The 26,991-nt window shown below is 38.4% G+C and overlaps 1 protein-coding gene across 4 annotated transcripts in view; it reads right to left on the minus strand.

The window, feature by feature from the left end:
* LOC127647551 (potassium voltage-gated channel subfamily C member 1-like) overlaps positions 1-26,991 on the minus strand; it is a 91,163-nt gene that overhangs the window by 16,356 nt on the left and 47,816 nt on the right. For 3 of the 4 annotated variants that reach the window (XR_007971071.1, XM_052131849.1, XM_052131850.1), the window contains exons 3-4: positions 19,358-20,342; positions 15,317-15,523 (exon numbers count right to left, since the gene is read on the minus strand). Coding sequence is in view for 2 of the 4 variants with exons in the window: in XM_052131849.1 (XP_051987809.1) it covers positions 15,317-15,523; positions 19,358-20,342 (1,192 nt within the window). In the remaining 2 variants the exon portion in view is untranslated. The remainder of the gene's footprint in view (positions 1-15,316; positions 15,524-19,357; positions 20,343-26,991) is intronic. The other variant, XR_007971072.1, reaches the window with a different exon arrangement.

The raw sequence follows: 26,991 nt of genomic DNA on the forward strand, positions 1-26,991 counted from the left end.
AGTATGCAAATACTGTCTACCTAATTCTCATTGGCCTTTTTTCATAGAACAGAGGCATATTCGGTGCTCAAGAGAGACCCCTAGTGTCGCTTCTTCGACACAACGTCGAAGTGAGCGACAGACAGGGAATGGTTCTTCTATGGCATTCTGAAGTAACTGTTAACAAGGTCATGTTAACACCTTAACTAGTTTAAATGGTCTTAAATGGTCTGAGCAAAACATACATTTTTGACCATTACCCTGAATTCACTCAGCATGTAAACACTTTTACGTCAAAACCAGAGAAAAAAATTATTATATTAAATATCATATAAACTTGGATTCCTTTCAAGAAGAACCAGACACTATAGAAGCACCCTTTTTCTTTGAAACCCTATAAAATCATGCCAATTTAACTGGCTTGTGAAGCTTGGCATTCTACCTATGCTGTCACCATTGCAAGCATATAAGCCGGAGCCCAGCATCACACCTTAAGAATTTTCCTTTTTCAGGGCAGTGTAGACATCTCTCGTGCTCTGAAACCCTAAACTAAGCTTTTCTGTTGATCTGTACCAGTCAGCGGTAGGTACATCCCCATATCTAATGGGCACAAGCTCTGTCTTTTATGCTTGGACCGAACTCACACTAAAGCAGTGCTCATGGGGTCTCATTGCTTCGCTCCATCTGTTTCTTTCGAGGGACCACATAAAGGAGGGTCGTGAGGGCTGAATACAGAATATGGAGATTTTGAGGAGGATTTGTCGCCAACACAAGCCTTGCGAACCTCCAATGCTCGGTATATAGCGTTTTCTCCCATATGTGTCACACGTGATGACCTGCACCCTGAGAGTGATGCACATGGTGCAATCACGTTTGGCGGTGCAGGCAAAGGTTTTGTTGGAGGCCTTTGATTCTGAGACCTGGTCATGCTCAGTGGATGAATAGGGTGTCTGTATTTCCCCTTATGTTGGAAAAAAGCACTATATCTGCTTCTGAAACTCAGCTGAACAAGGTTCTCGGCCAAGCAGTCGAGAGTCTTTAGTTCAAAGGTCCATCCATAATGCACCCAAGTGCTCTCAACTGGATGAATGGTCTTACCAAGCAGGTGAAAAAGTGGCTTTGCGACAATGTGTGTTACGACCAAATAAACTTGCCAAACTCGCTGCAGTTGTGAGGCACAAGCCCATTTCAGCCCTAACCATGCCAATTATTCTGAACTACAGAGGGCAGGTGGCACTCAGACCCCACTGGTCACAGACAAACCTCTGTGTCCTTTGACCTGCTTTCTGGACACATGGCGAAGTCTTCCTGGAATTTCCAACAGGGTTCTGAGCCCTAAATGGGAAATGTGCTTCAGTTTAAATAGCGGCCGTCATACATCAATGACAGTCTCTCCTCCACCATACAGGTGTGGGACATTAAAATTGTATACCCAGAGGTACAGATTCACCTCCCTAAAGATGCAATAGTGTGTGTACCGACAGGAGAAGAACAGAAAGATTTCTACAGCCTTTTTTTCTGATCACCAAAAATAAGCCCATACTACACTTGAGACCCTTGAATCAAACACTTTAAGAAGTATTCCTTCAAGATGGTAACTCAGAGACAGATGTTGTGTTATGTCAGCTCTCTGGACTGGTTTGTATCCATCGACCTGAAAGATGCAAACTTTCTTGTGCAGATTGCTCCTTGTCAGAGGCAGATTCGCCTTCAAGGGAACTGCAAACCAGTTCAAGGTCTTACCTTTCAGGTTGTCCCTGGCTCCTCACACATTCACAAAATGTGTCAATGCAGTGCTGGCTCTGCTGAAGCTGAGTGGCATATGCATATTGAATTACTTAGAGAATTGGCTGTTACTGGCTCAATCAGAGGCATATCTTTGCAAGCACAGAGATCGGTTGCTGATGCAACTGGAGTAGTTAAGACTCAGGTTAAACTGGACAAAGAGCATTTATCCTTCCTAGGAATGAAACTCAACTTGGTTGCCATGTTGGCTCATTTGAACAATGAATGCTTTTAGTCCATTCTATTACAAATGAAGAATTTCAAGCTGGGAAAAAACGTGCCATTGCATAATTTTCAGCATAGCGCTGGGTTCGATGGCCTCTGAAGCCGCCGTAACCCCACCAGGCTTACTAAAAATGAGACCTCTCCAGTGCTGGCTCAACTCAAGGGTCCCTCATAATGCCTGGTGTCATGGTCACCACCACCCCCTAGTGATATGTCACTGTTTGTCCATGCTAGCTATTTGGAGGAGGGCCTAATTTTATTGGAAATGTGTGATGCTCACCAAGATAGATGGACACAAATTTGTCACCAAGGCCACAACCAGTGTTAAACACCACACTAGAGGCCAAGGACCCCTCAACGAGGCTGCTGTTTGGATGCAGGACTCACTCCATCCATGATCAAAGTATATTTCCCTGCCATAGCGGCTACTCCTGACCTCATTAAGGGCTTGTCAGTAAATCCAGCATTGCTAGTCACCAGTTTAAGTTGTGTTTTGTGTGCTGGCCCCCAGCATGGCATGCTGATGTGCTAGTGGCCCTACCAGGCTTTTTAATTATCTAAACCAGCTTCACCTGAAAGACCATGCTGGTAAACCAACCAGCCACTAGCTAGACAAGCTACAAATCAGCACTAACCAGCATTAACCAGCTTAGACCAGCATGAGAATTACATTTTTTTAACAGGGATATTCTCACTGAAGACTGCGCTTCTACTCGCTATGGCATCAGAAAAACGTGTTGGGGACCTTCAGGCCCTTTTGGTCAATAACTCTTTATTAGAGTTCGGACCAGGCCTGACAAAAGCTATTCTCAAGCCCAGAGAAGGTTATGTGCCCAAAGTGCTGGCAACCCCCTTTAGGGTTAAGATTGTTAACCTGCAGTTGTTCTCTTCTCCTCACTTCAAGTCGGGCTAGGCTTAGAGAATGCATATTAGGGGTGTGCAGCAAAGCCATTAATTGTATCTGTATCTGTTCATATTGCAAAATTATCTGTATCTGTATTCCGATAGAACCAGGTGTATGTCTAGCATCTTTCCCTTTCATAGTTTGACGTGTGCAGGTATATTCAGAATAGATGTACACTCTATTCATTTAAACCTTTTTTTGGAATTAAGTCTTAACCAGATTTAGTTGCCTTAATCGCTGATGTGGATATAAATGTGGCCAACTTTAAGAGACAGACAGACAAAACCTGTGCAATCATCACTTCAGGTCAGGAGTTTAACATCACGCTCAGTTTGGTTTATAAAAGAATACATGAAAATCATTATTGTGAATCGTGTGATACATTACCATAGACATTTCAAGAAGTAAAAAATTCACATTATGTAGCATCTTAGTTAATGTTACTCTCGACAAGCTCCACGGTCTCGACTCTGTTTACAGTCTCTGCAGTTAACCGATTTGAAATCACACCCTGCACATTTTCATTTATAAGGTTTACACTTTTGTAAAACTGGCTTCAAAGACTCACAAATTAATTGTATTTTTGGATATGTTTATATAAAATTTCACTTTATCCTTGTACTTGGATAATCAGTTAAACTGATATCTTTTTCTATTATTTGGATTAATTGTTATTCATTTTGAAGTCATTATTTGTGCCTTTCCAAAACCAGTATTCGGCTTTGGGCACATCCCTACTGCATACGCTCTGCCTCGTTAGGGCATTGAGCATGTACACTGACTTTTTTGGAGTAAGATTACGTTTGATAATTAGTGCATTGCTGTGCATTTAAAAAAATAAAAATTAATTGAAAATGAAACATTGAGCACAACAGAAGTAAATGTAACTTGTACATCAATCCCCGTCAATCTCAAAGCAAAGTGAAAAGAAAACTGAATATTTATTTAAGAGACAAAGTCTAATAACACTGCCTGAAAACACCGCCCTTTCCCTATGTAATATTCAATATTCAGTATTCAATACAGCATAATTATTCCAGCATATTCATTGATCTGTCAATAAATCTAATTATCTACATCATACACACAAAAAAACAGCTTACACTCACAAGCCTCAAACATGCAACACTGAGATGCTTTGGTGAGATGTTGAGTGTGATGAATTACTACAGCGTTTTGTGCTGGTGCATTTCAAGTCCTTAGCTAGACAGACTATGTGCTCCTGAATTAATTTAGTATCTGTGTTAGAGATGGGGAGTAATGTTGTATGTTGACTTTATAATTAAATGTGGCTTTTAGTTAATCTCTGTAATTTTAAGAGCGGTAGCCTATGCAAGGCTGTGCAGTATGGTAGGCCTCGGACAACTTATCAAAATTGTCAGGGTGATAATCAAGTTCTCAGAATGCATAAAGCGCAGAGCACTGAGCCTTAACATTATAGCTTCATAGCTTAGCATGGTTTTTGATGGCTTCATCATGCTAATAAGCCCACAGAGGGTAAGCCCTTGTCCTGACATGGATGGAAATCCCTTTCTGCTGTGTACGTACCTCATGTCAAACTTTAGTAACACTACGAGGACTGTACAAGTGGCCTAGGGGTGGGATGGAAGGTGAGCATTAGTATGTGGCAAAAATATTAACCACATGATGGTTTCACTTTTGTGAAGTAATTAAACAAACTTTAATATACTGTGTTGAAAGCTTTGGTCAAATTTTGGTCTGACTGCAGTAACTAGCATTGCTTGACTTAAAGGTGAAGTGGGTTTAATTTCAATGTTAAAATACTTTCTTGTATCCCATCTTAATATTAAGAGACAACTACAGAATATATATATATATATATATATATATATATATATATATATATATATATATATATATATATATACATACAGGTGAAACTCGAAAAATTAGAATATTGTGCAAAAGTTCATTAATTTCAGTAATTCAACTTAAAAGGTGAAACTAATATATTATATAGACTCATTACAAGCAAAGTAAGATATTTCAAGCCTTTATTTGATATAATTTTGATGATTATGGCTTACAGCTTATGAAAACCCCAAATTCAGAATCTCAGAAAATTAGAATATTGTGAAAAGGTTCAGTATTGTAGGCTCAAAGTGTCACACTCTAATCAGCTAATCCAAACACCTGCAAAGGGTTCCTGAGCCTTTAAATGGTCTCTCAGTCTGGTTCAGTTGAATTCACAATCATGGGGAAGACTGCTGACCTGACAGTTGTGCAGAAAACCATCATTGACACCCTCCACAAGGAGGGAAAGCCTCAAAAGGTAATTGCAAAAGAAGTTGGATGTTCTCAAAGTGCTGTATCAAAGCACATTAATAGAAAGTTAAGTGGAAGGGAAAAGTGTGGAAGATAAAGGTGCACAAGCAGCAGGGATGACCGTAGCCTGGAGAGGATTGTCAGGAAAAGGCCATTCAAATGTGTGGGGGAGCTTCACAAGGAGTGGACTGAGGCTGGAGTTACTGCATCAAGAGCCACCACACAGAGACGGGTCCTGGACATGAGCTTCAAATGTCAAACGTCTTACCTGGGCTAAAGAAAAAAAGAACTGGTCTGTTGCTCAGTGGTCCAAAGTCCTCTTTTCTGATGAGAGCAAATTTTGCATCTCATTTGGAAACCAAGGTCCCAGAATCTGGAGGAAGAATGGAGAGGCACACAATCCAAGATGCTTGAAGTCCAGTGTGAAGTTTCCACAGTCTGTGTTGGTTTGGGGAGCCATGTCATCGGCTGGTGTTGGTCCACTGTGCTTTATTAAGTCCAGAGTCAACGCAGCCGTCTACCGGGACATTTTAGAGCACTTCATGCTTCCTTCAGCAGACAAGCTTTATGGAGATGCTGACTTCATTTTCCAGCAGGACTTGGCACCTGCCCACACTGCCAAAAGTACCAAAACCTGGTTCAATGACCATGGTATTACTGTGCTTGATTGGCCAGCAAACTCGCCTGACCTGAACCCCATAGAGAATCTATGGGGCATTGCCAAGAGAAAGACGAGAGACATGAGACCAAACAATGCAGAAGAGCTGAAGGCCGCTATTGAAGCATCTTGGTCTTCCATAACACCTCAGCAGTGCCACAGGCTGATAGCATCCATGCCACGCCGCATTGAGGCAGTAATTAATGCAAAAGGGGCCCAAACCAAGTACTGAGTACATATGCATGATTATACGTTTCAGTGGGCCGACATTTCTGTATTTAAAATCCTGTTTTTTATTGATTTCATGTAATATTCTAATTTTCTGAGATTCTAAATTTGGGGTTTTCATAAGCTGTAAGCCATAATCATCAAAATTATATCAAATAAAGGCTTGAAATATCTTACTTTGCTTGTAATGAGTCTATATAATATATTAGTTTCACCTTTTAAGTTGAATTACTGAAATTAATGAACTTTTGCACGATATTCTAATTTTTCGAGTTTCACCTGTATATATGACTATAGCTGTCTGTTTGTTGTAATAATGCCAGAGCAAGTGTGTTTAGGAAACCTGTTTGAAAGTAATATTTTTGTAAAACAGCAGAAATTACACACTTCACCTTTTAAGAGGCTCAGATCCAATTAATATCTAGAAAAAAATGTTTTAGACATATGCATTACAGTCTATAATCTAGCTAATCATCAGTAGTGTGTTTGACTTCATGCACAGTATATCATGACATTTGTATGGTTATATCCAGGTTAATATTTGCAATATCCACCAGTGGATATTTGTTCTTCCATTAGACACACAACACAAACACTGGTAGTCTCATACATACATGTTACATCACATATGCATGTATGATTTAGACACAGCATAACATAAAGACACAGCACAACACAACAAATAACAGTACACAAAAATTACACAATAAAGAAAAACACAACACTAAGAATAAATGACCAAAAATAATACAGGGAACATTGATCAGATATATGTGATGAGGTACTGGAGCTCTGTATGTTACAATTGACAATGTACATTCAGAAAAAAAAAATCACCTTTAAATGCAGCATATAGATGCACAGAATGGTACAGAACATTCAACACTGTAAGGAGTTAATCATATAATCCCATGAACATATAGAACAGTACCCGATGAGGGTGTTTTACATGTCATATTTTTAAAATATGCAGCCAAATACATAACAGACAAAAAGATTGTGTGTGGTTTTGACATTTAGTCTCAGACAGTACAGCACACAACAAAACAACACACGCTGTGAAAGAATATTCAGATCATGTATGATAGTATCATACATGCAGGACACAGTCAGTCATGGTCATAAAGTGACATTCATACACATTCCATTCACTTTGAACAGTTCGATTTAAGAGACAAAAAATTACTTTGCTTCTCAAACACTAGCTGTAGTTTCTTTCCCTCACCTTTCATAGAAAGCAACATTTCAGTAACCTCTAACTAAAAGTAAACCTGATTTACCATACCATAAAATTGAAGTGGAATTACCAAAAATCATGTATTATTGATTCTCAAATAAAAAGCCTCATGCAACTAAAATCTCCATTGTACCTGTGACATCATCAGTAAATTCTGGTCAACCAATCACAGAAGCCATAGCTGGCTCAGACTGGCCCACTACCAAACACTGACCCCCACATAATGCAGCACTTCACAATAGAACCAGGGCTCCTTATAAAGAAATATAACAGAAACATTCAAATGAATTAATTTTTGTAGGGGATGTGTTCTAAATGGGCCAGTGTAAGCACAATACCTCAAGTGAGGTTCCCCCTGAAGGCCAGTGACCTGAACAGAATGAGAGTATTGACCCCTCTAGAAGCATTATCGGCCAGGTCATTCACCTCTCAGCTATATTTCTCTACTCAATTTTTACTGCACTGCAGTCAAAATCTCACACTGATGAAATCTGGAACTCTGACAGTTGGCTTTAACATCTATGGGAACTGCTGAATGACTAGGAAACTGGACTGGATTCGTGATTCAGCAATTATGCCAGTTTGTTTATTAATTTAGGTGATGTTGGAAAGCATTTGGGACTTCTTTTTAGATATACTACAGCATATATTTACAACTAATCTATAATTTAATTCATTTGAGCAGTCATGTTAACATTTAAAGACTAAGTATATCCATATTGTCAGATATTTAAAAGTTTACGCACAGCTCAAACTGTAGCAAGCATCTTTTGAGACAACTTCAAAAATAAACCGGAAAGGACATGGAGCACCGTTTATGTATATGGTGATACATAATATGGTAAACTGCTAATGAATTGTCTAGCTTATAAGGACCCCTGGGGAGAGAATCCTGATGCTTTTGTGTTACAGTGAGAAGTGAGGTTAAATGAAAGTAAAGGGGAAAATCAATCAGTCTGCAGAGAGAGAGAGAGAGAGAGAGAGAGAGAGACAGAGAGAGAGAGGGAAGGAGAGAGAGACAGAGAGAGAGAGAGAGAGGGAAGGAGAGAGAGACAGACAGAGAGAGACAGAGAGAGAGAGAGACAGAGAGAGAGAGTAAAGGGGGTGGGGGGGGACTGCAGCCCTGCAGTGCAGCATTATTTCTATGTTTTAAGACAATGGCTAGAGAGGAAGATGACCACAGTGCCGCCAGTCAACATCCAGTCTGGAGTTCTGCACACATTTAGCTTCACCGCCAGAGTCAGACAATGGCTGGACCAAGGGTGTCTGTCAAACCTCTCAATATGCTGAGGTCCTCTCAGAAGATATAAAACACAAGCAACAGCAACAAAAAAATAAAAAAATAGCACCACTTCAAAAGAGCACTTTATGGGATGGTTTTTCAATGCACAACAGCAATAAAATAATAATTATAATCACCTTAGTGCATCTTGGGAGCAAATGGATATTAAAGTTTAAACAAGGTTAATCAATTTGCACAGTTTTTGGAAGGCCAAATATCTGTGCACGGAATAGCTTGAACAATCTTCAACCCTTTTGTTGTATAGTCATTATGTTTTGCTTAGTCCCAGAATGCTCTCTTCCACTGTTTCCTTAGCAACAGTGGGCAGGAAGGAGTGAGAGGGCAGACAGTAGAAACAGAAAGACAGAGGAAAGAGTGGGGAGAAAAGAGAAAAAGAATGCATGCTGTGGTGATTTAGGGAAGAGAAGGAGAGAAGTAAACTTAAACATGTTTTAAAAGAACACACAGAAAAAGCAATAGCACAAACTTAAACTGAAACAGCGTATACTGTGCATACTGTATATTTTGTATATAAACGTATACACCTCCTGACAACCCTATAAACACAAACTGCAGGTCAATATTATGGAATCTAAAAATAAAAAGTGCAAAAACTTCACTGTGTTCAACCTCTCCAAACTTTTGACCTTTCCTGACCAGTGCTCTATGGCATTGGTCAACAGATTTCAAAGTGTATTTGATGAGAGAGTATAACCACAGTAAAACACAGACTGTGGGCACACAGAAAAAGAGCAAGAGTGAGAGAGAAAAAGACAGAGAAGGAGAATGCTCACATTAATTGTATAGTTCACTCAAACAAGAATATTCTCTCATCATTTACTCACCTTCATGCCATCCCAGATGTGATTGACTTTCTTTCTTCAGCAGAACACAAATAAAGATTTAAAAAATGAATGTTTCAGCTCTGTATGTCCATACAACACAAGTGAATTGTGACCAGAACTTTGAAGGCCCATAAAGCAGTATAAAAGTATTCCATAGAACTCCAGTGTCAATGTCTTCTGAAGCAATATGATATGTGTGGGTGAGAAACCGATCAATATTTAAGTCCCTTTTTAACTGTAAATCTCCACTTTCACTTGCACATTCTGGTGTGGAAGTAAATTTCACTTTCACATTCTGCCTCCTACTGGTTGGGGCTGGTCAAAAGTGGAGATTGATAGTAAAAAAAAGGACTTAAATATTGATCTGTTTCTCACCCACACCTATCATATCGCTTCAGAAGACATGGATTAAACCACTAGAGTTGTATGGATTACTCTCTGGTCACCATTCACTTGCATTGTATGGACCTACAGAGATGAGATATTCTAATAAAAAATAAGAAATACACATTTAGGATGGCATGAGGGTGAGTCTTTAAGGACGAAAGGCCTCACAAGGGGTTATATGGTTATATGTGGCCATTTTGCCCTGATTTTCCATTTGGCTCTAAACCTAGTTTTTAGAAAACTTTGCAGTGTCCAGTGGTAACAACTGCATCAGAGAATATTGTGTCCTATTACCATGGCAACAGCCCAGGTATGTCATTACAGCCCTTCATGAACTTACCTGTATGTATGTATGTATGTGTGTTTTTTTTATCCTAAATATCTGGTCTGTCTGGTCTGTGTACGTCTATCCAGGGGCTGTATTACAGAAAAATCTATTTAATTATCAGTTAATATCTGATAAGTTTTAAATGAAATCCTGACTGAAATTGACATGTAAGAGATAAGATAGGATTCTAGTATTAGGATGTTTCTATTATACAACCCCAGCTGTTTATCTCTTTTTATCTCTGTTTATCAGCCTCTCTCCCATGTTCATGTGTCACTTTCTAGACTATTTGTCAACCGGACTGCGCACCTCAGTATGTGTATTTTGGGTATGTGGGACAGAAGTGTGTCCCTGATCAGTTAGACTACAGGACTGTAGCACACAACCTAACAGCATCATAGGCCACTGTTTCAGCACAGCTCTAGAGAGCAATTCGAATATGTTTTTGCAGGGGGCAGAAGTGGCCCTAAGCTTTGAACTGGATCAGTGTTGAGCCCCACGTTATGAGATACCAGGGTCAGAAATGAACCAAAACTCTAGGTGAAAATGTTAGTGATTGTGACAAAAAAAATTACATATATTAAAAATTGAAGGGAAAAAAAATCTAATTTCTGTAAATTCCTATATATTTTTATCTGCTTTCTAATATTTGATACACTATTTGGCCAAAAGTATGGGGTTACTCCTTCCTAATTAACAGGATTGGCTAGTTCAGTGAAAACAAATCTTAGTGCTACACCATACAGTGAATCTAGAGAATTGTATACTTCCAACTTTGTTGCAACAGTTTGGGCAAGGCCTTTTCTGTTCCAGAATGACCTCTACACTGTGCACATACTCCTATGCACAAATCGAGGTCCATTAAGAAATTGATTATTAAAGGCCCCTGCACACTTCCAATGAAATCGAAGAATGAACAGGTGTGAAGTCATTTAGAGAGGAAAAAAAGGAAAAGGAAAAAAAAAGGTGTTTTTAAGATAGCTTCGGTGGTTTGTAACAGCTCGCAAAGGTGAACTTTCAGGAAATCTTCTTACTGGCTGCTAAACACCTAACTGACATTGGTCCATGTCATCGGCGGGTGTGACCTGGAGCTCCACCTACTTTGAGGCCGACAGCTAATTCCCATTCAGTCAGTTAAGATCATTCAACATGAACACACCGGCATGCAGAGTTATTAGCAAGCTGGTGCAAATGTACCTACATCTGTTTGATCGTTCCCGTAGAGACATTTTCCAAGAACATGTCATGCAATCTTTTTGTTTAATGAGTCTACAAAGGAATTAAATCTACTCAAATACTCTTAAGTGCCCATTTACTCATGTTCCATCTGCATCCGAAAGCCATTCACACATCTGCCCAAAGTAAGATATGCCTAATATTATTCTTTTGCCTGTATTCTGCACATTAACACTCTTTTATGCATCTATATTTGCAGTAGTATTATTATTATATATAATTACTTAAATATAACTATTTATAATTATTTAATCATTATATAATGAACAATTGTTATTTGAGGGCCTTTCTCAGCAAACATTTATATATGCGATTATTTCGATAAATTAATCGACATCTCGTGTAATTCATTTGATTCAAATTATAATTGAATGAGAGCCCAAATTAAAACTCATTAGAGTAAGGACCGTCAAAACCTCATCTGTTTTTCCTCCCACATTTGCTTTTCTTGATGCTATTAATTAGGTTTATGTTTAGGATTTAGGATAGGTTTGTTAATTTAAAACTTGACAAGCATTAACCTTTTCAGGCCTGGGTAGCTCAGCGAGTACAGGCACTGACTAGTACCACCCCTGGAGTCGCAAGTTCAAATCCAGGGTGTGCTGAGTGACTGCAGCCAGGTCTCCTAAGCAACCAAATTGGCCCGGTTGCTAAGGAGGGTAGAGTCACATTGGGTAACCTCCTTGTGGTCACTATAATGTGGTTCTCGCTCTCGGTGGGGCATGTGGTGAGTTGTGCATGGATGCCGCAGAGAATAGCGTGAAGCCTCCACACGCACTATGTCTCTGCGGTAACGCTCGTCACCCGGATTGAGGCGAGTCACTGTGCCACCACGAGGACTTAGAGCACATTGGGAATTGGGCATTCCAAATTGTGGAGGAAAAGGGGGAAAAAAAATATTTTTCTTGGGAGAAATGTAAAATCCCTTTTAGCACCACTCAGTGGCCATTTCACCTGGAGCCACGTAATATTATTTTGGAAAAATGACGCCAGTTGCATAATTTTCATGAGATCAGGCTGCATCAGTGCCAAATATCAGCACAAATGTCCACATATGTTTGGCCTTGTAGTGTATCTTTCAAAATATTCTATCTAGTTATGGAGTAACATGTAGCTGTCAGATATCTGTATTCGGGGAAAAATGCCCTCTGAAAAGCAACTGAATTCTATTGGGAGCAAATATTGAAAAGTTCATTTCTGACGCAGTAATATACAACGATATTCATAGCTGGAACATTGGAGCTCACTGTTTCTAGTGGCTCGTCCATTGGCTGTGATGAAACACTGGTCAGTTGACCCCAGAGAGGAGAGCAGTTCCAGGAGAGAGAAGAAACCAGCTTTATACAAATAAAAAGCAAATAAAACACAACCCCTCTCAGTGACCGTTCACCAAAACCCCTAGGCATGAAGTCAGAGGTGGGAGACGTCAGCATTGCCCTTTTTTTAACCTCTGCCTGGTCAACAGTGTGAGTGTGAAATGTGACAAATCATAGTGAGCACTGAAATCTTGCACAAACTCTGCAAATGAAGACTTGAGGGGCACTTTACTAAGGTGAAAGGTCACTGTTAGGGAGAAAAAGGAGGAAGAAGTCACAGCAACACCAAATGGAATACAGTGCATACACACGACAACACACAAACAAGGGAAGACAGTGTAACAGTGTAGCAACAAGAGCTGACATACAAACGCATGACACGACACAACCTGAGGAAGGAGATAACACAACAACAGCTCATCAGACAGGCGCACCTCAAAACACACATCAGAAAATACAACATCCCCAAACACACACACACATACAAACAAATAACCCTCATGAAAGAAACATATTTAACACATTTTTAATTAATCAAAGGTGTTATTTGTATCATTAGGCTAGGTGTGTGAACTTGAGTGTTATGAACTATTCTGGCCTGAAGGATTCTGATTTAACATTACCATTAACAGTATTAACAAAAGTGGAATCCTTAAAGTCTAGTGCTCAGTCAAGAGAAAAGAGTGAGGAAGTTGATTAAATAGGGAGGAAGAAAATAAGAAACATGGATGAAAGAATCAAAGGTTTGAGCGAAAACAAGCTGAAAAGTCAAATCCGATTAGAATGAAAGAGGTTTACTTGAAAGGGAAGAAAAGACAAAGACATTGAGAGAAAGAGGGTGAGAGAGAAAGTGAGGTGACTTTTATGAGAACTATGAAAAGGTGAGCACTAAAATGAAATCATTCATATAATTTAACATCACTTAATCCTGGAAACATCCAATGGAACTTGTAATGTCAGTCCAAGCAAACAATTATTCACATGTGACTCAAAGAGAAAGTGTGAGTAATGGTGTGTCAATTTAGCCAATGCAAATATTAAATATTCATGGAAGATTAGTTTAAATTTACACATTTCTAAAAAATAAAAATAAAAAGCATACAGTATAATGTAATATGCTACACCTCAAACTACTAACCCCCTTAACAAATAATTAAACATCATGCATTTTTATACAGGTATCAGTGTCTCTTAAAGTTCATAGAAAGATTTGTGTAAGTGTGAACTACAGTTTAGCAATTGTTGGTGCAAGAGTGTGACTATTAATGTTTCATATTTGTTGTTGCTTTAAGTATGAGCATGTTTGCAATATACATACAATGGGTAGTGCGTGTGTATGTGGACTAGTGGGATTTTGTGTTCAAAGACAGCATATTGGTAATAATGTAGAATGCAGTAATAAAACATTGAAAATGTAGATACTGAATTACATTTTGATAATGTGGAATCAACTAGTCCCTATGCTGCATCACATGTGCCATTTTTGAGTGTTACCTCTGTTTCATTATGGTTTGATCCAGGAAGAGGCAGAATTCGCATTGAGGTCCTGCTGAAGCAGTGGGCCTTCTGGTTTGAACCACTCCTCTCCTGGGGGGGAGACTGGGTTGGCGACTGCAGCTTCTAGTGTTTTTGTGGAGGGGTTGTAGGATTTGGTTGTGTAAAGGGGTGTATTTGGGATCAGTGGAGGTTGGTGAAAGGGGCAGCAGCAGGATAGTGTGGTATAGAAAGGAGGACATTAGCAGTAAGTAGAACAAAACATGGACAGATATAAGATGATGTGACATAGAGAGGGTGTGAGGAAAAGAAGATCAGGAGGAAAGAAGAAGGAAGGAATGGAGAGAAAGGGCCGACATGGACAAAAAACAAAGTCAAGGCAGGGTGGAAATCCAGGGAGGGAAAGAGAATGAAATAATAAATGAATGAGAGCAAGAGCAAGCCAGACAGACAGACAGACAGAAAAACAGATAGACAGACAGACAAATAGACAGAGAGACAGAGAAAGAGACAGAGAGAGAGATACTGTAGATAGATAGATAGATAGATAGATAGATAGATAGATAGATAGATAGATAGATAGATAGATAGATAGATAGATAGATAGATAGATAGATAGATAGATAGATAGATAGATAGATAGATAGATAGATAGATAGATGAGCATTTTAAGAGCTTGTTTGCCAGATGCAGTGAATATGTTTGATATATTGATGTAGTGTTAATTATTTAAATTGTGCTATGATGATTTTTGATGAAAAATCCTGACATTGTCAAAGATTATAAGCTATTATCGAGGATATGAATTGAATTATTACTGCGTGTATTAATGATGATGGCCCTTCAGTATGATTAATGTGGTGATTATGAGGAGAAATGCTTAAGGAGAAGGTTGGGAGCTCTGCTATTCTTTACATGATGTGAGTGTGTCTGTTTTAACATATAGTGAGGTGTGCATGTATATACGCTTGTAAAAGTTCAATATCACTACAGTAGTTATTTGTGATGTTTACCAGCTACTTAGTCACTTGAGCTTGAATAACTTACCTTTCTTGATATGGCTCTTTGCAACGAATATTCAAAGTGTGAGTATAATCAGATTTGTTTGTGTGTGGGTGCTGCGTACCTTTCCTGACATTGCTGTCTGTGGTGCGGAACTCTCCAGTACTGAGGAGGAAGCAGGCCCGATCATGGGGGTAACGCTCACGCCCCGTGCCTGTTCCCAAACCACCAGTGGCTGGACTCCTGTCATCTGGCCCCAGCACCTGGTCTATGTTGGGACAGTCCTCATTAGCCAGAGCTGCATTTGCAGCATCACCATTCTGCTTTGAGTCTGACAGAGGAAGGAAGGAAAGAAGAAAGAAAAGAAGAAAAGAAGGAAAGAAGAAAAAAGAAGGAAAGAAAAATTAGAGACACATATATGTCAAATTTGATGATATTAGAGAGTCATCATATCATAAAAAACATTGGGTGGAGGGAAGAGAAATATCTGTATGAAAAGGGATGAATAAAAAGAAGCAGAAATAGAGATGTGCAACAAAAAGGTGGAGGAAAAGAATGAGAGGGGAAGACAGAGAGGGAACAGGACAAAAGAGCATCAGCGTCACTTGATTAAAATGGTGCAGGGGAGCAGGCTCAGAACATTACACACACACATACACACACACACACACAACATCATACACAAAATGAATAAGTGTGTCGGAGAGCGGGAAAAGGATAGTGAGATGCACACATTAAATAAAGAAGCTACAGGGGCACTTGTTCTTATAGCTTTTGACACAGCTATCAAATCTAATCTGACGTGAGTTACTGCTCAACAATTTACAGAAATAAGCCATGGGGCAACGCTGCTAAAGACAAGGAAAGAGATAGAAACATGAGGAGGGAGGAGGGAGGAAGGAAAAAAATGGCATAGAGACCTGTTCTGCAATTGGACCTCATTTGAAGAAATTACACATCTTTATCTGAGAAAGAAGCAGTGTAAATAGCCAGGAAATCTGCTTACACACACACACAAACACACTGGACAGGTGACAAAAGGTGATGAATGGATGTGTAATGTTTGAAACAAAGGTCCATAGCAAAGGTCATGACATAGGGTTCTCTAGAATAGAGATAACACACTTCCCTGACAGCTAAGTTATAAACCTTTACAAACCTCTGCATAAAAACAGCTACAGAATCTGAACACCTCCCCCACCCACCAAATAATACAAACACACTCACACATGCATGGGGACAGGGGACAAAACAAATGACTTCATTTAAAGGTGAAGTGTGGAATTTCTGCGCCATTAGCATCACTAAATGAAATTGCACAAATGCTGATTATTTTCAAACGAGTCTCTTGAACACTCTCATAGGGCCTAAATTTCACACCATTAAAGTGCCACAGAGTTGACACTTTTTAGTATAATATGCCAATGAATGGCTTATTTATAGTTGCCTTGGCATATTAAGATGAGAAATAAGAAAATAAATTAACATTAAAATAACACCTTTATTGTCACCTTTAATTTGTATTCTTTATTTAGTTGTATACTACTTTATAGAGGTATAAAGTTACATGTACATGTCCATTACATGTTGGAGTCTAAGATAGAGGAGGGCAAATGTGCTCGGGATGTTTATGTTGTCTTTTATGTCTTGAGAACTTCTAGCAGTCAGAACTCCAAGAAAGAGCTAATTTAAATAAATAAAAAAGAGGACTTTGAACCACTCAGCTTTTGTCCACTTCAGAATCTGTTACTTTTTATGAAAAATTGTCCAGTTATTTTATTTTATTTTATGCAATGCAATGTCAGATCTAATACAGTCATCTGTATCATTGGTGTTAAAAATGTAGTGTTGTAATCTGTATCTTTATTGTTGAAATTTGAAAATCAGCAGAGAGGCACAGCAGAGAGTAGATGTGAGCAATGTGCTGATGATTTAAAATGTCTAATCCAAAATTTCGTACTGACCATGAAACTGTCTAAGGCTAATATTAATTTTAGCTCTCTTTTTTGTTGTTGTTGTGCATTTTAAAGACCAGCAGAGGTCTCTGTGTCACCTGCAGCATCACATACAAGATAAGCCAGTCATCATCCCTCAGTGAAACTGTGCTGGACACAAAACATGAAGCCATATCACGATTATGTTCCTCATATTTTCATATTGGTGGCTTAATGTAAGGAATATTCCACTTATGTGGAGTTCTCAATGAAAAAAAAAAAATATATATATATATATATATATCCTAAATTTAAAACAAATGTAAGTACTGAGGTTTTAGAAGACGCACAAGTCGTGTCCAATGAAGTAGAAGGTTGATTTTAATAGATTTTTTCACATCCGTGAGGATCAGAATATTGTATTTACAATTCAATTTAAACCATGTATTATGTGCTCATAAAGTTTCCAGTCAAATGGTAACTATATTTTTTAACTCACAAATGGTGGTTGGTAAGTGCTAGATTTGAATCATTTCTAGGCTTTCTGTATAAATCAAATATAGCATATGTTAATCTGAGAGGGTTGTGACTAATCTGCCTCATGTTAATCTTAGCATGGGGTGTGTTTATATCTGTGTTCTGTACAGTAATGACAGAAGGAGCTCTTTCGGCTGTGTGAACTCGCTGGCTGATCTTGACAGGCACTGTCATATGCAGAAAGACACACAGACACACACACACACAAATAGGACTGTGAGCTCCATGTCCATCATCCACTTGCTGTCAGATCTGAGAGCTGGTTGCTGTGTTCATGCTTATATTTATTTTACTTTGGAAGTGTTGATCAGGGCAGGGAAGAGAGGGAGTGGGATTGTCTGGGATGTTTTCTGGGACGTAATCTAAAAAATATGTGCGTGTATAAGCATAATCCTGCTATAAATGTAATAACATTTCTGTCAAGCATGGCCATGACCATAAAATTTGCATCTTAATACTCTCAAATATTTGTCTATATATATATATATATGTGTGTGTGTGTAGATTGACTAATACAAAGAATATATAATACAAACTCATGGAATAATTATTCAAAACGATTTAGGCTCAATTGGAACGCCCGCCATTGTTCAAAAGTTGTCATTATACAGTATAAACAAAGTTGTACACATCACAGCAACACATTGAGTGTGCATTATTCATTATTTTTGAGTAATTTGGTGTAATGTTTATAGTTACTAATAATAGTGTAGTCTCAGCTCTGTTTAAAGGGATAGTTCACCCCAAAATGAAAATTCTCTCACCATTTATTCACCTCATGCCATCCCAGATGTGTGATTTTCTTTTTTCTGCTGAGCACAAACAAAGTTTTTTAGAAGAATAGATCAGCTCTGTAGGTCCGTTCAGTGCACGTGAACTTTGAAGCTCCAAAAAGCACATAAAGGCAACATAAAAGTAATCCATATGACTCCAGTGGTTAAATCCATATCTTCAGAAGAGATATGATATGTGTAAGTGAGAAATAGAACAATATTTAAGTCCTTTGTTACTATAAATTATCCTAATGTGAACCGCCAAAAGCAAAAGAAGACTGCGAAAGTGAAAGTGGAGATTTGGTAAAAAGATTTTTTAAATATGTTTCTGTTTCACACCCACACCTATCATATATGTTCTGAAGACATGGATTTGACCACTGGAGAAATATGGATTACTTTCATAATGCCTTTAAGTGCTTTTTGAGCTTCAAAGTTCTTGTCACCATTCACTTGCATTGTGAGGACCTACAGAGCTGAAATATTCTTCTAAAAATATTCATTTGTGTTCAGCAGAACACATCAGCAGAAAGTCATACACATCTGGGATGGCATGAGGGTGAGTAAATGAAAATTTTTCATTTTGGGGTAAACTATCCCTTTAACAAATGTTACCATGTTTAAGTCCATTCTGGAAAAGTCTGTTTTATTTTATTTATTTATTTTTTCAGATTTCATCTGGGCCTACCTATAAGTGCAATCACTCATACCTTTTTAGCCTTTCAAAGTTCTTATATTATTTTATGATGGGTGATGGACACAAAATCACACTCACTTCTAAGTGCAGGACAAGTGTTGTGCGTCAACAGCAACAACATATAAGATCAACAATATTTTGATTATTCTTGGTGCATAGACGATTCTGCTTGACACACACACAAAGACATGTAAACACATGTGTACATACACACTCACACACACCTGCTCTGTTAATCTCTATGATTTCCTCCTGTGCAAGAGGACAGTCTCCTGCCATGCTTCCAGAGCCCACCATAGTGCCCAGCACATTACCCATGATCCTGTGTGGCGAGGCAGTCGCCATGGCCAGGGCGTCTGGTTTACAGTAGTTGGGCGATCCAGGCTGCGGAGCCCGTGGGATGTGCTTATTCTTTTTCTTGGGCAGCTTCTGCTTGGCCATGGCCAGAGAGTAGTACATGCCGAAGTTGTTAACAATGACGGGGACTGGCATGGCGATGGTCAGCACACCCGCCAAGGCGCAAAGGGCGCCCACTAACATACCAGACCACGTCTCTGGATACATGTCACCATAGCCCAGCGTCGTCATGGTCACCACTGCCCACCAGAAGCCTATGGGGATGTTTTTGAAGGTGGTATGTTTGCTTGCTGTGATGTCGTCTGGGTCTGCGCCGATGCGCTCAGCGTAGTAAATCATAGTTGCGAAGATGAGCACTCCAAGAGCAAGGAAGATGATGAGAAGCAAGAATTCATTGGTACTGGCACGAAGAGTATGGCCCAGCACTCTTAGCCCCACAAAATGGCGCGTGAGCTTGAAGATTCGAAGGATTCGGACGAATCGCACCACGCGCAAAAAGCCCAGCACATCTTTGGCGGCTTTAGAAGAGAGGCCGCTCAGCGCCACCTCCAGGTAAAAGGGTAGGATAGCTACAAAGTCGATGATGTTCAAACTGCTCTTGAAGAACTCAGCCTTGTCTGGGCAGAAGATGACACGGGCGAACACCTCGATGGTGAACCAGATGACGCACATTCCTTCTACATAGGTAAGCCATCTGTCAGTCACTACCTCAAACACAATCTCCTCCCGCGTGACGTTCCCCACTGTCACATTCTCTGTCTTATTGGTGATGGTGTTGAAGGCCTCGTGTGTCTCCAAGCAAAATGTTGAGATGGAGATGAGGATGAACAGGAGCGAGCCGAACGCCGCATACTAAAAACAGAGAGAAGACAGAGAGAAGAGATAGCGAGACAGAAAGAGAGGGAGGGAGGGAGACACAAAGAGAGATGAGAAGATGAGTACATTGACAGTATAAAGTAAAATTGAAGTGAGTAAAATTAGGTGTCCCATTTCATTTTTAAGCCTAAAGGCACAAATCTCATGTTCTTTGAATTGAGAATTAACTATAGGTTAGATTACTATAACTCTTATCGAAATAAAATTAAAGGTGCACTCAGTGATTTTTTTCCCCTTAGAAACTAATTGTAAAATTGAAACATATGTATAAAATCATGACCACTCACATGAGATGAGGACTCTACTCTTATCAGTAACCTTATTAAAGCTGTTTAATTCTGCATGGGGCAGGGGTGCCCTCATGAGGGCTGCCATTTAGACACATGACAAGCTGAATCTCAGTAACCGTCTTGTTATTGGACACTTTCACTCGTGGATTAAATTAATCATGGCTGATTGTGAATAGTGATTTTCTACAATGGCATCTGTCACTGAAAACTATTCATTTTGAATGATACTGCATCCACACCACTAGGTGTCATTGTAAGTCCAAGATGAAACAAACAAGAAGTTACTGAGTGCACCTTTAAGTTAGCAACAAATAATTTAAACATTTGATAACTACAAAACAAAGAGACATGGCTTAATTAAGGCTAAGGCCACGTCCACACCAATAAATGTTTTGTTTGGAAACACGTTGATTTTGCCACGTTTGCACCTCTTATTCACACTGGAACAGCATTGAAAAACACTCTCTAGTACCGCATACTTTGGAAAAAGCTGAAGTTTCAAATAAAACAAATTAGTGTGGACTGCAACCCTATTCTGACCCATTCTACCATTTTTTTTAACATAAATACTATTTATTGATTCTATGTTTGTTTAATGTTTACATCTAGAAACAGTGGAATCACACAAATTAAGGTTTTAAATTGTTCCAACTTTTAGTTACAGTGTTGCAAAAATGGCAAACATCATAAACAATAAAAGAGATTAAAACAGCTCATATAATATTTAGTTTGTCCTCATGAGGTGGAACAATATTTGAAGGTTAAATGACTTAATTTTTTTAAAGAGCTTTAAGCCCTATTTAGTACCCTTTCATGAAAAGTGCCATTCATTATTAAGTGTTGAAACATGGAGTTGTCATACCATTTCTTGAACCTAAGCTCAAGCTAGACTCATCTTTACCTGCCTTTGTGTCGATAAAGACAAATCAAGAGAACAATCAAGCTAATTTTATGATTAACATCATAATGCTATTGGACTTCAGGTATAATAATACAACCCTTGTTAATAAGACACACCAATGTCTCATGTTTTCCTACAGTCTATGTCCCAGAATTACACGTTTGCATCTAAGATTGCTGTGATGCAGTTTGGACCACTGCAGAGGAATCCGAGTGAGACATCATACCACAGACAGGAGGCGCCAAATACAACAAAAACAAGGAGAGAAAAAGAACTAAAATGCTTAAAGCATTGAAAACAGTGGAAATGGTGTGAATGCAGCAGTCTCACTGGCACACAGCACTGAAGTAAGGAAACACCACAAAGGGAGAAGGCAGAAAGGAAAAGCAGAAAAGGAGAAAAGCAGATTTGAAATGAGAAAGAAGAGACGATAAAAGCGGAAAGGAACCCAAGAGATGGCTATCTATATAAACAGCTCTAATAGTAGAAAAAGAAGGAGAGAAATACATTTATATTTAGAAAAAGATACAGAGTATAAGGAAATGGAGGAGGGAGAAAAATAGATGAAGGCAGGAGCCTGTGAGTTATAGCTGGTTGAGCTGTGCGTGGTTACCATTGTGAAAACAGAGATGTCATGTTGCCTCTCGTGCAGATAGATGTACATTGATTGGCTAGTGCAAGCATCTCCCTTGTTAAAGCCCACAGCCTCTTCTCCTATCAGCTGCAATCAATATAATCTGTTTATCTCTGTGCCCATACCATGAATTTTGTTATGTAGCCCGTCATTACAGTCATTTGGCAGTGTGTGTGTGTGTGTGTGTGTGTGTGTGTGTATAAAATGCTGCTGCTGCCAGTCCCCCTCAGCAGCATTCCCCCCCCTCCCATTTCTTTTGCAGTGGAATGTCTCTCCACCTCCATTTCCGCCTACCATCTTCTGATTCTCCTGTACGGGACAGACCTCCATTTCTCTTCCCTTTTTTTTCCTCTATGACTTTCCTTTCTGCAGAAAATACCAGCATAGCTTATGTTGTGTTTTAGGTACTGATGTGCTGGTGTGATCATCAGCATTCTTAACTAGTTTGACCAGCAAATCAAAGACCATGCTGGTTTGATTTGCTGATGAACATCTTGGCTACGATGATCCACCAGCTAGACCAGCACCAATCCACCATAAACCAGACAGGACCAGGAAGAAAATTCATGTAAGATGGTCTTATCAGTATTGTTACAAGCTGCATAGACATCCTACACATTTCATTATGACATGGCTGACATTTTGGTGCACAGCCATACCATGATTAGTTGCTGTAATACAAAAGACACATGAAGACCACAGACATACATGCACTGCACACAATAACAGTTCCTTAATCATTTTAATAAAGACACCTAAAAAAAAAACGTTTTAAGGACATTGCTCAAATATCTGCAGTCAGGTCAATCCTCCCATGACGAACGTGGAGCTATCAAATGAAGGACTAAGGCATCCTGGGAGAATAAACTAATTCCCCAACACGATTAACATGAACTAATTTAACGAGCCCATCTTATCGTGCCCTCAAAATCCTGATGAGGGACCCGTTTGTGTGTCAAGCATGCACGCTACCACTCACGACATCACCAGTGCTCCACACGCTCTGCTCCAGATACAAGAGCGCTTCTATCTCACAACGCTCGACAGACAAGTGAAACTTAAATTTTGCATTTGTGCGTTTGTCATTTTATCGCCGGAGGTTGCCAGGTCCTACTGTTTGGTAGCTAGTAGGCATTCCTACTGTTGGTCATCCTAACATTAGTAATGAGCTGCATCACTAGCAATGGCTTTTGAAAATGTAATCACAAATGAGATGTATTGCTGGTAAAAAAAATTTCATTCTATTTTTAACAAGCTACCAATTATAGTAACATTATGGAGGGGAGACCATTTGTATATAATTTACATCAGTAAATAATGCATCAAACCATGAAGTTGAACAGACTGTGATGATGCATTTCCCACTTTAATTTTGCAAAGTAAATCTAGCAAACTTATTTTATATTTGTAAATTTGTTATTATTGAATTTAAATATTTATTATTTCTACTTTATTACCCTGACATAAATAAATGAATACATACATAAATAAATAAATTAATTAATTAATACTAGTCACCACTTCTGCGATGGGGTTTAAAATATAGCTGCTCAGCATGTAACAGTAAATTTGGCATCTTTTTCCATCTCTCTCGTAAACCATACCATCTCTCTCTCCCAAAAAAACCATATATATATATTTGCTATGGTCTACCATTCACCAGAAGTTTATACCGCTGCAGTTTACTTCTGTATTACAAACCCAGAAATGTTAAAAGGGACCATTATTAATGCATAAATCAAACTCATTTGGAATGCTGAAATTTTCTGACATGGTTTTTCAATGCATCATTTTTAAATTCCTGTTTTACAGACATTTACAATATAATTGTTAAATCGCTCACAGCAACATCAACAGTCTACATCTAGCTGACACTCAACTTCAGGATCTCAGATCTTAGCTCCAATGTTTTCACTCCCATTGGTAGTCGCAGAATCACTGCTTATTTCTCAACTTTGTTGCATCATTGGACATGCCCACATCATATTGCTAATGGCCGCTGTCACTCATATAACTGGACATCACTGACATTTTCATTGAAAATGGATGACATCTGATTGCTTTGTCGCTGCACATCTTCGCGTGTGTGCAAGCCATTTGATTCTTGAAGGACACAAAATCTTAAAGCTTAAGCAGAAAGAACCTTGAGTTTTTCCTGTATCATGGCACTCTGGATCCACAGTTGTGGAATGAACTCTGAGAGCATCGCTTTTTAAAGATTTAGAGGATGAATATGGACTCCAGCAGGAGAGACTCTCATGGAATGAAGTAACTCTTCACCATAATGCCGTAATGCCACTCCTGGGAGTGTGGACACGCTTCTAATGGCTGTTTGCTGCCCACAGTTCTGCTCTCATTCCTGGATCTTATTACAAAATATACCACCACTATGGACATATTCATACCCATCATTATATGAAATATGACCCTTTGAGACTAAAGCAATCACAATAGATACAATCCAACATTTGAAGAACATGTTGGAACATACTAAATTCTGGACCAAAATATCACAAGTTTGTGCAGTAATAGGAACGGTTGATACCACTGATTTTATTTTCGATTCAATAATTTCAAGTCCAATATCACCGATACCGATACTTCTATTACATTGATTGTTCTGCGATTTCTTGTGATAAAATGGGCAATTTATTATATTAATTTTAGTCATAATTCAAGTAAAAAAATGTTTTTTACATTTGTGAGACAGAAAATTATTAGACTTCCGTTTTGTTTACCTTACAAAAATTAACCATGGTTTCACTACAATAACTATAGTTTAACCACACAATTGACCATGGTTACTACTGCAATATTTAACCCTTTATTTATTGAATTACTTATTAACAAAAACACAATTATAAGAAATGTCACCTTTAGAAATGTTGTAATTTTAGCGTGGATTTACTACAGACGTAATGGTGTAGTAATGTCTGAAGAGGTGGGCATACTGTGAATTTAAAAAAAAAAGAACATATGCACCTGATTTCTAAAATTAATTTACATTTATATACAGTACATATGTAAAATGTGTAAGAAATAATTTTTTCCCATTAAAAAAATTACTTGTAATTATTGTCCCACCTGAAATGTTTATCATGGGATGTTTCTTGCTGGCATGGTGTAGAGTACACTGCTAAGAACCATGGTATGGTAACTTGATGTTAAATAAGCATTCATTAATTAAACTAATTGGTGTCATTAATGTTCCTTTTATTAAGCTAATATGAAACTTGTTAATACTTTATTACTAACTAATAATCTTTAGCATTGTAGCTAATTTGAGTTTAATAATGTTCACGTTAAGACGTTATCTTGTATTACAATATCTAGTCTACATAAAAATTAATGGTTATTTGTTTTATTTGTGTATTATTATGTGCTTTTCTGCGTATAGTGAAATTGTTTTCCTACTTAGAAATATAAAATGGAATTTGATATCATGAGAAAAAGGCACCACCGACAGCAGTAAAAGGGGGGAAAATGATAAAAAAACTAGCACGGGTGCAGTGTAGAATTGTGTAAAATTGTCACAAAGTTTAATTGCATAAGTTCAATTTAAATGTATATACATATATTTAGCAGGGAAATAAATGTATAGTGCAAATTGTGGTCACTCCTTGTGCATTAGACGCTGGAAATGTCCCGCCACTTACTGAAACTGAAAATATTATCGGTTAACAAATATCCAATCGTGTCTGAAATGAAGGTTCTGATTTGTGGATCAGATTAGTCTGACTGTCTGTCTAGACATTGCCATCAGTTACGCTCACCAGGTCTGTGCGCATTTAGAGAGATTCATTGTAAATTATTAAACACACACACACACACACACACACACAATTCACTCAATGGTGCTGTGGCATCACGTTATCAGACTGAAAAAGTTCAGGGTAAAAGAAAAATTATTGTTCTGGCAGCCATACGTATCAATTATTTCTGGTGGGCATATGCAAAATCCTAAGAAAAATAGGTGGGCATACACTGTGTGCCCTAGACTACAATACTACAATACAGCCTAATCCTTTTTATTTCACTTTGAAGCTTATTATTATTGTTCATGGCAACCAAATAATAATATCCATAGTTTGAAAAATAGATCGATATGTTTTTGTGAGGATAGATATTCTTGATACGACACCAGTATTGGAAGTCTCAATCCTTCAGGATCGATCCACCCATCACTACGCAGTAATTGACTTGCACAATACAACAAAGAGCAGAAATTTGAGTGTCTGTGCATGAATCTGTGTACTTGTGACGCTGTTATTTAAATTCAGCCTGCTGAGAGTTAATGGAGTGTGAGACGCCAACATCAGAAACATAGGAGAATGAGAGTGGATTTTACAGCATGGAGGGAGTGTATAGGATAACTATATAAAATACAATAAATAATAATAATAATAATATTAATAATAAAAAGCTAAAATGTATTACAGGGGCCATTTTTGCCACAACATTTTGAATTGTATCAATACAATGAAAGTAAATGGTGACAGAGGCAAACCTTCTGCCTTACATCTCCTTTTGTGTTCCATGGCAGAATGAATGTCATACAAGAACAAGAGGGTGTGTACATTTTGACTGAATTTATTTTGGGTGAACTATCACTAGTTTAGAAAACTGTTAGGGACACTAGCATACCAGAATCCAAAGTAGTGTGTGTGCAGGTGACCAGCAATGCTGTTCCTTTCAAATGATATCTCCAGTCTTAATTTTTACACAGATTTTTGTTTTAGTCATTGTTTTAGTCTTTAGACAAAAAAGTCCTTTAAATTCAGTAAATATTTTGTCATGTCA

The sequence above is a fragment of the Xyrauchen texanus genome, chromosome 8 (genome assembly GCF_025860055.1).
Source record: "Xyrauchen texanus isolate HMW12.3.18 chromosome 8, RBS_HiC_50CHRs, whole genome shotgun sequence".
NCBI lineage: Eukaryota > Metazoa > Chordata > Actinopteri > Cypriniformes > Catostomidae > Xyrauchen > Xyrauchen texanus.